At 50.1% G+C, this 12,005-nt stretch overlaps 1 protein-coding gene across 1 annotated transcript in view; it reads left to right on the forward strand.

Moving 5' to 3' along the window:
• The first annotated feature begins 2,971 nt into the window (after positions 1-2,971).
• Positions 2,972-12,005, forward strand: part of LOC147973298 (uncharacterized) — a 28,594-nt gene continuing 19,560 nt past the window's right edge. The window contains exon 1 of the mRNA XM_087524634.1: positions 2,972-3,083. Within this exon, the coding sequence (XP_087380760.1) occupies positions 2,972-3,083 (112 nt within the window). The remainder of the gene's footprint in view (positions 3,084-12,005) is intronic.

The following is a 12,005-nucleotide window of genomic DNA, read 5'->3' on the forward strand; positions in this document are numbered from 1 at the left end:
AGTTTCATGAATTTCAGACGAGTTTTGGATTTACTAGAATTTAAAAACCAGGTATCTCAATGTTTGCGGCCGAGTGGTGGCAGGGTGTTTGACATTCATTCCCATTTCTTGCAAGGGACCTAAGAATGCACCCAAGGACAAAGATTTGATTTTTCAACCAATTTATATGCACTGGAGCATGTGCATGTAGTTCAAATTTGAATTATGCACATAGATGCATTGAAAACTCGGTTAATGCATAAAAATGTCCAAACGAACCTCGAAAAGTCACAAAAATTGACACAACACTCCTGTTGTTCTATGTTGACAAGAGAAAAATTTTGAAAGCAATATGAGGCAATTGATATCGTTTTGTCCGCAAAGGTGGGACATTCCCTACCGAAACCATCATGCTTGTTGTGAGAAGCTCTGGTTTGTGAGAAGCATATACGCAAACCTGCCCTAAATCGGACAAAAAATTTACCACGGCATGTTGATGCCACTCCATGATAGCATGCCAAGTTTCATGAATTTTCAGACGAGTTTTGGATTTACTAGAATTTGAAAACCAGGTATCTCAATATTTGCGGCCGAGTGACGGTGGCAGGGTGTTTGACATTCATTCCCATTTCTTGCATGGGACCTAAGCATGCACCCAAGGACAAAGATTTGATTTTTCAACCAATTTATATGTACTGGAGCATGTGCATGTAGTTCAAATTTGAATTATGCACACAAATGCGTTGAAAACTCAGTTAATGCATAAAAATGTCCAAACGAACCCCGAAAATAACAAATATTGACAAAACACCTGTTGTTCTATGCTGACACGAGAGAAAATTTGAAAGCAATAAGAGGAAATGGATATCATTTTGTCCCCAAAGGTGGGATGTTCCCTACCGAAACCATCATGCTTATTGTGAGAAGCTCTGGTTTGTGAGAAGCATATACCCAAACCTGCCCCAAATGGAACAAAAAATTTACAATGGCATGTTGATGCTGCTCCATGATAGCATGCCAAGTTTCATGAATTTAGACGAGTTTTGGATTTACTAGAATTTAAAAACCAGGTATCTCAATGTTTGCGGCCAAGTGATGGCGGCAGGGTGTTTGACATTCATTCCCATTTCTTGCATGGGACCTAAGCATGCACCCAAGGACAAAGATTTGATTTTTCAGCCAATTTATAAGCACTGGAGCATGTGCTTGTAGTTCAAATTTGAATTATGCACATAAATGCATTGAAAACTCAGTTAATGCATAAAAAATGTCCAAACGAACCGCGAAAAATCACAAAAATTGACACAACACTCTTGTTGTTCTATGCTGACACGAGAAAAAAATTGAAAGCAATAAGAGGCAATGGATGTCCTTTCGTGCCCAAAGCTGGGATGTTCCCTACCAAAACCATCATGCTTGTTGTGAGAAGCTCTGGTTTGTGAGAACATATACCCAACCCTGGCCCAAATGGGACAAAAAATTTACCACGGCATATTGATGCCGCTCCATGATAACATGCCAAGTTTCATGAATTTAGACAAGTATTGGATTTACTAGAATTTAAAAACCAGGTATCTCAATATTTGCGGCCGAGTGAGACGGTGGCAGGGTGTTTGACGTTCATTCCCATTTCTTGCATGGGACCTAAGCATGCACCCAAGGACAAATATTTGATTTTTCAACCAATTTATATGCACTGGAGCATGTGCATCTTGTTCAAATTTGAATTATGCACATAAATGCATTGAAAACTCAGTTAATGCACAAAAATGTCCAAACGAACCCGGAAAAACACAAAAATTGACAAATCAATCCTGTTGTTCTATGTTGACATGAGAAAATTTTTGAAAGCAATAAGAGGCAATGGATATCGTTTTGTCCCCAAAGGTGGGACGTTCCTTACCAAAACCATCATGCTTGTTGTGAGAAGCTCTTATTTGTGAGAAGCATATACCCAAACTTGCCCCAAATGGGACAAAAAAATTACCACGGCATGTTGATGCCGCTCCATGATAGCATGCCAAGTTTCATGAATTTCAGACGAGTTCTGGATTTACTAGAATTTAAAAACCGGGTATCTCAATTTTTGCGGCCGAGTGACGGTGGCAGGGTGTTTGACATTCATTCACATTTCTTGCTTGGGACCTAAGCATGCACCCAAGGACAAAGATTTGATTTTCAACCAATTTACATGCACTGGAGCATGTGCATGTAGTTCAAATTTGAATTATGCACATAAATGCATTGAAAACTCAGTTAACACATAAAAATGTCCAAACGGACCTTGAATAATTCCAATCCTTTTACGACACACATATAGTTGCATGTTCACTGCAGATAAAAGTTCTAGCAATTCAAACACCGTCCATTGCCGTTGTGACCCCATTATGTAATTCAAATCAAGACGAAAAATCGAGTAGATCCCACACAGTTTATTATAACCAACCGTGTGACATGCAGCACAAAATATCTTGCAGCACCGTCGGAGTATAGTACGCATATGGCTTACGCGAGAAGGTACGACGGCTAAAGTCCACAGCCCGCTCTGGATAAGGGACCGTGTCTGATGAAACTTTGTGCGCTAGTTTTTTCGCTGAAGCGATTCCAAATTTTTGGCTTCCGCGGAAATATCTACCTCCTCACCCCCTCCCCCTTACCAAAAGCCACATTTCCCCTGTTTCCGCCTTCCTTTCCAAGTTCAAACCTTCACTCCTTGCTTGCAGCGCCGCCTCCTCGCCGGTGACCCTCCTTCACGCTGCTCGGCCTCACCTATCCAGGCAGGTAATCCACACCCGACCCCCATCCTCCTCCTCCTTCCACATCCCACATGCCTCGATCGCTGGCGCGAGCGTGACACCTTCCACCCAAATCACCGACCCCTCCATCAAATAAGCACTGCCCTAAGCCATGGTGCACGTAGTATAGCCAGGATCTCAAGGAGCAATTGGTAGCGGAGAAGCAAATCGCAGCCGCATGCGCGGATGAGGTCACGATGGCTGCTATTCATGCCGACCCCCAGACCTTGGAGGAGCACCTCGCCGTCGAGGCCACCATCGACGCCACGCACGCCGATGCTGCGACGCGGTTGGCTGCTTTAAACGACAGTTCGTGGCATTTTCTCGAGGCTACCGTCGGTGCCTTCGACAAAGACTACGAGGTGTTTTCTCAGCGTGCACGTGCTTACCTCATCTTGAGAGCTAGCAGGTTGGTGCCCGGAGCGGCATGGGCAGTACACCACTACGACGAGGGCACCCATGATGTGGAGGCCTCGCCCTCTTCCATGTCCTAGGAGCCAATCGTCATCGATATCTCCGACAATGAGGAGTAGCTTGTCTTATTAACTCACGATAAGGACCCATGTTCAATTTGCTAGCTATTGCCTTTCCTTAACATATTCTAGTGGATTGTTCTATCTACTTTTACCATGCAATCTTCTGCTCTAGAGTATATGTTCTATATGTCGTGCAATGTGGTGTTCTGTTAACTGTTTGGTTCAATTCTGCAAATTTGATGTTCAATTCGTCAGGGTGCAATTTTCCAAGTTGTCAAGCATGCTTGGTTTGGTTAACTGTCCGATCTTCTATTAGGAGTATGTTATATTGTGCAATGTGGTGCTCAGTTAACGTTTGGTTCATTTGTTGTGGTGTTTAGTTGACTAGTTGGTTCAATTCTGCAATGCGATGTTCAATTGTTGTGGGTGCATTCTGTTATTGTATACCATGTGAGAAATAAATCGAACTTGGTTGTACTAAATACATGAGAAACAAATACAATTGATATATTTCCAAGTTGTTAAGCATGCTTGGTTTGGTTAACTATTTGATCTTCTATTAGGAGTATGTTATATTGTGCAATGTGGTGCTCAGTTAATGTTCGATTCATTTATTGTGGTGTTTAGTTAACTTCTTGGTTCAATTCTGCAATGCGATGTTCAATTGTTGTGGCTTCATTCTGTTATTGTATACCATGTGAGAAATAAATCGAATTTGGTTGTACTAAATACATGAGAAACAAATACAATTGCTATATTTCCAAGTTGTTAAGCATGCTTGGTTTGGTTAACTGTTTGATCTTCTATTAGAAGTATGTTATATTGTGCAATGTGGTGCTCAGTTAACGTTTAGTTCATTTGTTGTGGCGTTTAGTTAACTGCTTGGTTCAATTCTGCAATGCAATATTCAATTGTTGTGTCTGCATTCTGTTATTGTATACCATGTGAGGAATAAATCGAATTTAGCTGCACTTAATACATGAGAAACATATACAAGTGCTATATTTCCTAGTTATTAATCATGCTTGGTTTGGATAAATGGGTTTTCAATGTGGCTTGAATTAATCTGATGAATCTGCAATGTGCTTATTTATCATCAACATATTTTACTGATAGCATGCAAACCCTTACTTAACCTGATGACTAACTACCTTATATGTGTTGCAGGGAAACAATGGGAAGCACTGAGGTTTACAAGATGGTACTAACTATTATACCTTGCCTTTTTTTATTCCTTTGCCCCATTTCCAATATAGAGAAGATATTTATGCACATCCTTGTTTTCAGTGTTCACTGATGATTACCTCTCAAACCACCTCTGTGGTCACGAGGAGAGGAAAGTTTTCATACAACACCCACGGTTCAATATTGAAGTGCTCCTGAAGAGGTCGAAGGATGGACGGTCAATCATCCACAGGCACTGGCCTAAAGTTGCAAAGACCTTCAACATGAATGAAGGCTCAATATTCACCTTCCGCTTCAGCAGTTTTCCAGATGAGATGCATCTGTCTATGTACCGTCTATGATGCTAATTTCAGAAGGTTCTAGATGTTGCATGTCAAACTTGGTGCTGGTGCAGTTGTGTAATGGGGTAGCTGAGTGCTGAAGCTATATCATGTTGTACTCGGATGTATTTCAATTATGAAATCCTGCTTCCTTAATATAGAAATGAAATATATTATGTGCTTAATATGAATGTCAATTAGATTAGTAAATGGATTATTAATAATAGGGCAATTAGCCTGCTAATTGGATTTTCCTATTGCAAACGGTTATTGAGAAAACACCGTGGGCGATGACCTCAGACAACGCACACAATTTCTACGAATAAACTGTGTTGGATCAATGAACAATCACACACGACATTCTCTTGAAAACTGTTTGCGTTATGCCACCTTGCGCAAACGTTTTCCTTGGAGTGACTGTGTGGGATGTATATACGAATGGAAACGTTTAGCAGGGACTGACTGTGTGGGATGTACTTACGACTGGAAACGATTTCGCCTGTATAATTGTATTTTTTAGCACTATTGTACGTATAACCGTATTTGGTCGCTTGTCGGTCGCACACGATCTCATTTTTCCGAGCGTGTGTGCTAGGAGGGCATATCCCCGACAGTTTCTAGGTCGTGTGGGAAGGACCCCCCCCCTATCGCACTCACTCACTAGGTGATGGTTCCGAACGCTGTCGCGCAAAGGGGTTAAAAACCGTTTGTATAGCACCTACATGTACCAGTGTGTGTGCTATCAAACGTCACAACGTAACTGGGTGATTACAAAGATGCTCTACAGGTATCTCTGAAGGTGTTTATTGGGTTGGCATAGATCGAGATTAGGATTTGTAACTCCGAGTATCAGAGAGGTATCTCTGGGCCCTCTCAGTAATGCACATCATGATAAGCCTTGCAACCAATGTGACTAATGAGTTAGTTGCGGGATGATGCATTACAGAATGAGTAAAGAGACTTGCCGGTAAAGAGATTGAACTAGGTATGAAGATACCGACGATCAAATCTCGGGCAAGTAACATACCGATGAAAAAGGGAATAGCGTATGTTGTCATTACGGTTTGACTGATAAAGATCTTCGTAGAATATGTAGGAACCAATATGAGCATCCAAGTTCCGCTATTGGTTATTGACCTAAGAGGTGTCTCGGTCATGCCTACATAGTTCTCGAACCCGTAGGGTCCGCACGCTTAACGTTCGATGACGATTTTGTATTATACGAGTTATGTGACTTGGTGACCGAGTGTTGTTCGGAGTCCCGGATGAGATCACGGACATGATGAGGAGTATCGAAATGGTCGAGATGCCGGCGTACTGATCCACGGGCACCTATGGGACCGGTGGACCGGGTCCCTTTCGGTTCGGCGGGGGCGGAGATCGTGCAAAGAGCGGATCGAGGCAAAGCACACGAGCGGTTTACCCAGGTTCGGGCCGCACGGATGCGTAAAACCCTACTCCTGCTTTGTGGTTTGTATTGAGTTCTTGTTCGGGACCGCGGAGTGCTACAGTACACACCAGCAGCTAAAAAGACCGAGCGTGAGTGTTCTCTGAGCTAGCTAACCCCCCTCTACGTTGCGCATGGGCCTCCTTTTATATGCTCAAGGGGTCACCGACAGGTGGCAACGGAGACAAGGGGTAAAAATGGAAAGGTGCTGCGGTAGGTACAGCTACCTGCTAAAGTGTATCATACCTAACCCTGACGGCAGGGGACAAGGGCATTAAATGCCCGTCTGTGTCGCCTAAATAGTGCAAAAAGGGACCGTCAGGGACGCCACTGCTCGCCACGATGGCGATCTTGTCAGCGCCGCTTGCCACCGCGCACCGCTGGCTGCACAGCCTCCCGCCACGTACGCTTGGAAGGGCCCCAGAGCGACACGTTGGTGGATGTGCTGGAGCGCGGGCCCAGAGAGGTGGCTTGCCGCGGCAAGCGCCTTGCCGCTGTCGTTGTCTTGTCGCATCCGGAAGCTTGTCGCTCACCGGGCCTTGCCAGGACGCGTGGCGCGCCGCGACAAGTTCCTTGAAGCGCCTTGGTAGGCCTTCCCGGCAAGCTCCTCTTGCCAGAGTCTTGAGATGCCTTGGTTTGGATACTTTGTTCTTGAATGGCTCCAAAGGAACCACGGAGGACCTTGGCGGTCACCCGGCAAGCCTTGCCGCGGGACGCTGCGACTGCCCGTGCACAAGTTCGGGATACTAGGGTACCCCTACTCTAGTACACCGACAGGAGCCCCCGGGCCTGGGCCATACACGGTGCCGAGCGCTGTTGGGCCAGGCCCAAAACAGGGCACGGGCACGCGCGGCCTAGGTTACGCCGTATCTCTCTCCGTATCCACCGCGCCCTCCCCGAACGACACGCGTTGAATGCGGCGTCGTGGGAGAGATCGTGGGTGATTACTTTATTCGGAAATGCGGAACGTCCGCCCCCTCCCTCTTTATAAGCAGGGGAAACAGGCGCAGTTCGCCCATTCGCCCATTGCTGCTTCCAATATCAGAAATCTCCGCCGCTCCCCCATCTTCTCAAAGCCGAAAGAGAGCAGCGCTCCGCCCCCCATCACCACCAGCACCACCAACGCCGTCGACCTCCCCCACCACTTCCGCCATGGCTCCGAAAGCCGACAAGGGGAAGGTCGTGAAGTCGACCGAGGCGCAGCGGCTCACGGCGCTGCGGAAGGAGCGGGTCGTCTTCCCCCCCAAGCTTGCCGCGAAGGAGCTGAGGGAGAACTACTACCTCTTCTGGTCGACGGAGACACGAGCGCATCCGCGCACGAAGGTACTCCCCGCCGCCGCTTGGAAGAAGGCCCCAAACGGATACCCCTTCTTCGCTTTGTTCTTCTACTGCGGGCTCTGCCCGCCTTTCTCTGAATTCTTCTGCGACATCATGACTACCTACGGATTCCACCTCCTTGACTTCACCCCCAATGTCGTTCTGACCATGGCAGTTTTTGCACATCTCTGTGAAAACTTTGTCGGAGTCCATCCCAACGTAGCCCTCTTTTGCCTCTATCCGGCGGAATCGCCTGGATCTCAAGGGCCGGCAAGAAGGAAACGTATCTGGAGGGAGAATTCTGCGGCAAGTGGGAGGAGTGGAGAGTAGACTGGTGTTGGATTGACGAGGAGAACCCGCAGCCATTCACCACCCGACGCCAAACCCCAGTAGCACGTGGCAGCGATTGGAGTGACATGGCCCCGGAAGACGACAGGCTGAAGATTGTTGTCACCCGGATCCTGCGCCTCAGGCTTGCCGGGCTTACTGTAGGCGCTGTTGGCGCAGACTTTCTTCGTCGCCACATCGCCCCCCTGCAGGAACGGGGGAGGCCCACTTGGGAGTTCAAGAATGCGGCAGATATCATGAGGCTGCGGCCGGGCCTCAACTTCAACTTCACCGTTCTGGAGCTCAACGCGATGCTACAGGAGCTCTTCAAGTATGACCCCCAACATCCCGAAGTGTTCAGGTTGCCGGGGGGCGTCGTTCCGTTGTGCAACAATTCCGCGCTCGACCGCATCCGTGCAATGATGCCGCTGTGCGACTCGCATGGAATTGTGCCAACTTGGCAGGAGCCTGCAGACGACGTCGTGCAGCAGTTCTTCGATGACTTGGTGGAAGTGCCGATCCGCTCCGACGAGAAGGACAGCCTCACCCGCAACACCACGGATGCGGAGATGGCACTCATCGCCACTAGGCTGGAAGAGGCGGCGGCAGCCGCAGCCGCGGGCGAGTTTGGATTCACCATGGAGGAGGCAGATGCAGCAGAAGCGGCAAGCCGTGCCGAGCGAGGGGAGCCCGCCGGCAAGAAGGAGCTTGCCGGGCGTGACGCCGAGCCGAGCGAGCCCGCCAAGGACACGAGCAGCTCGTTGGAAATCAACTCCTCTTCCTCCTCATCTTTGGGCAGCTCGCCGCAAGCAGAGCCTCCATCCCCACCAAGAAGGCGTCTCCGCAAGGCCGGTGACGTGGCGGAGCGGCAAGCGGGTCAACAGTCGCCACGCCGCGTGACACGCTCCACCGTGGCAAACACCGTTGCCGAGGGAGCGCCTCATGCTGCGACGGAAACTGGAGCGGGGTCTAGCCGGACCACCGCTTCAGTTCCTGCCGCTGCTCACGCCGCGCCGGTAGCCGGAGCGGGGTCGTCTCAGACCACCGCCACTACTCCCGCCAAGCGGCCAAGGGAAGCTTCTCCTCTGCCTCCTCGCGCCGGGCGCGCGCCGGACTTCGACTTCTCCGCGTTCAGCTCCGACGAGGAAGAAGAAGAAGAAGAGTAAGCTTCTCTTGTTGTACTTGCAGTTCTTCAATCCTTTCTGTTTGTCTTGTTTCTCACTTGCTTTTCTCTGAACTTGTTCCTCTTTAGGACTCTGGCCCAGAGAGCAGCAAAGAGGGCCAAGGTCCCGGTGATCGTCATCGAGGATGAACCCACCGCGACGGCGGGGGGCGCGCCTGAGACAACCTTGCCGGACCCGGCAACCCTTCTCCAGAGCAGCCCCCAGCGTAAGTATATGATTTGCTCTCCGCTTGTGAGGTGCGCATGGATACTCTATCTTTGCTGACATTTGATTGCTGATTTGTGTAGGAGCAGAGCAGCCCCACCAGGAGCCAAGGGAGAATCCCCCGACAAGGGAGAACTCTCCGACAAGGGAGGGCTTTCAGGTAAGGGAGAAGTCTCCGGCAAGGGAGGGTTCTCCGGCAAGGGACAGCACCAGCGGCCCCCCGACGGCGGAGACCACGGCAGCAGAACCCGGTACAGGTAACCCTTTTGCTTCAAAACCTCCCTTGGGTTCTTCTTCTCTTGATCTTCTTTTCGTTGGATTTTTGCTTGACTCTTCCCCCTTTTCCGGCCGTCAGACCCATCCGCTGCGGAGCAGATGGAGACCGAGGTTGCCGCCGAAGAAGCGGCCGGTGCTGACGATCCCGCCGGCGCAGAGGCCACCAAGGCTGCCGCCGCGGCAACTGGCGAGGGGTCTGGCGATCGTACTGACGGCCCTGAGGCCGCAGGAGCGCCAGGCGCTACACCGACCGCCGACCCGTCCGCTGCTGCCGCAATGCCAGGCTCCGAAGAGCCCCAGCCAGGCGTATACTTGAAGGACGGCAAAGGCGTCTTCATCAACCTCCCCTGGGCGTCAAGCTCCAGGGTGCCGGTCGAGGGAGAAATCTTCGACGGGGAAGTGCTTGCCTCCGCGGGACTGACGCTGGTCGACGCGCCGAGCAGCAGTAGCAACGAGCCTGAAGAGGAGCGGCTGCTGCGGAAGCTGTTGTCGCTCTACCGCGCGCGGCAAGCCAAGCTGAAATCCCGCGAGGCGCTTGTCGCGAAGGCGGGAGCAGATATCGAGAAGCGCGCGGAAGAGCTCGGGGGTTTCCACCGGGAAGCCCTCCGGTCCCTGGTGGAGGAGCGGGAGCAGCTTGCCGAAGCGTAGAAGGTCTTCTTCCTCGAGAAGGCCGAAGTCGAAGAGCAACAGCGGCTTGCCGCTGTGAAGCTATCCGCGGAGGAGGGCGAGCTGGCGCAGCGGAAGGTCAATCTTGATGCCCACGAGGAGGAGCTCGCCGTGCACGAGGAAAAACTCGGCGGAGCCCTCAAGCAAGCAGAGGATGCCGCCGCCGCCGCTGAGGCCGTGAAGAAGGAGTTGGAGACGAAGGTGGCGCAGCTAGAAGCCGATCTTGCCGAGAAGGGCAAAGAGCTCAGCGCCGCCAAGGACTCCAACACGGGTCTTGAGTTAAAGTTGACCGCTTTGACCAAGACGCTGGACAGCGCCAAGAAGCAGGAGGCGGCCTTGAAGGAGGAGATCAAGGCCGACAAGGCGCTGCTAGAGAGTGTTGCCGCCACCCAAAACGCCTTCAGGGAGACTGTGGAGCATTGGACGGAGAGTCTTGTGAATGCTGCCACAGACATTGACAGGGAGTTGGCGCAGCTGGGGATGGAGGATCTCGGGTATCCCTCCGATGAGAACCTCCAACCCAGTGCCAAGCTCGTCCTGTTCTTCAAGGGCGTGGCGACGGCCCTTCAGCGGCTCCGGGAGAAGATCCCAAGGCAGCTGGCCGACGAGTCGCGCAAGATTTGCGTGGGAGCTCTCCAGAAAGTGTTGATGAAGGTGGCCTTCCGCAATCCGGGCCTCAACCTCACCAACGTCCTCAGGACCCTGCCGCCGGATGCTGATCTGGAGGCGCTCAAGGCCCTTGTCACACCCATTGTGGACAAGGTGAGCGGGATCAAGAGGATCGAAGGCGATCGTGTAGATTAGGCCGCCCATTTCTTCTTCTCTTGTCGCTATTTGCCATGTTATGAAAACAATCTATTAGAGCTGCGACAAGCTATCTTTGTAATATAACGCTATTCTGGGTAATGATTGCAATGTTATTCCCTTTACTTGATTCCTTCCTTTGTATGTTTTTGCCCTACGCTTTTAGGGAATTTGTCGGTGCAGGCACCTGAGCCGCGAGCGCTGAGTGTGGGACGTCAGTAGCCTACTGGCGGTGCCGCTACCGACAAGAAACCTTGTCGCAACTAGTTGCAGCTCACTTAAGTTGTTGAGCGGACTCAAAACAAAGTAAGGGCGCAACTAGCTACGAGTTGGTTCCTCCGCGCACATGTTTTCCATACAAAGTGCGGTCGTTCAAGGGAAATAACTTAAAATTTAAAAAATCTGATTGCTCAAACTTTGGCAACTTAGCTTTTCTGTTGTTTGCTTCCCGGCAAGGCGAAACTTTCTTGAACGACGCCTGGTCCATACAATTATCTTCTTCTTTCCCCCCTGGCAAACTTGTGGGCGAGGGAACCTTTCTTTCCTTGAGAAAAAAGAAAGAAGAGACAATACAGATATGGGGCTTTATGGCTCATTATTGCTTACCGTGGAGTAGGTGCTGCACAAAGTGTCAGATCATATATGCCAGAAAATAGAAAGCATGAAATCGACAAAATGTGCGGAGCACATGAGCTTTACTTATGCACGGGGTCTGCGCCCGGCTTTGTACAAAGGATTACATGCAACAGCGGCAAGACTTGTACAAAAGGTGGTTGCCGGAACAGGTTCTGGCAACCGCGCCTTACGGGTAAAACTTACGAAGATGCTCAATGTTCCAGGAGTTGCTCACCGGAATGCCATCTTCGGTCTCAAGGCGGACAGCGCCAGGCCTAGTGACTCGTTTCACCCGGTAAGGGTCTTCCCACTTCGGCGTCAACTTGTTGGAATTCTTGGCGGACTGAACACGCAGAAGAACAAGGTCGCCTTCCTCGAGACTTCTAGCGTTAACTTTGCGGCTATGGTAG

Source organism: Triticum urartu, chromosome 5A (genome assembly GCF_056163025.1).
Source record: "Triticum urartu cultivar PI428250 chromosome 5A, HENAU_Tu73, whole genome shotgun sequence".
Taxonomy (NCBI): domain Eukaryota; kingdom Viridiplantae; phylum Streptophyta; class Magnoliopsida; order Poales; family Poaceae; genus Triticum; species Triticum urartu.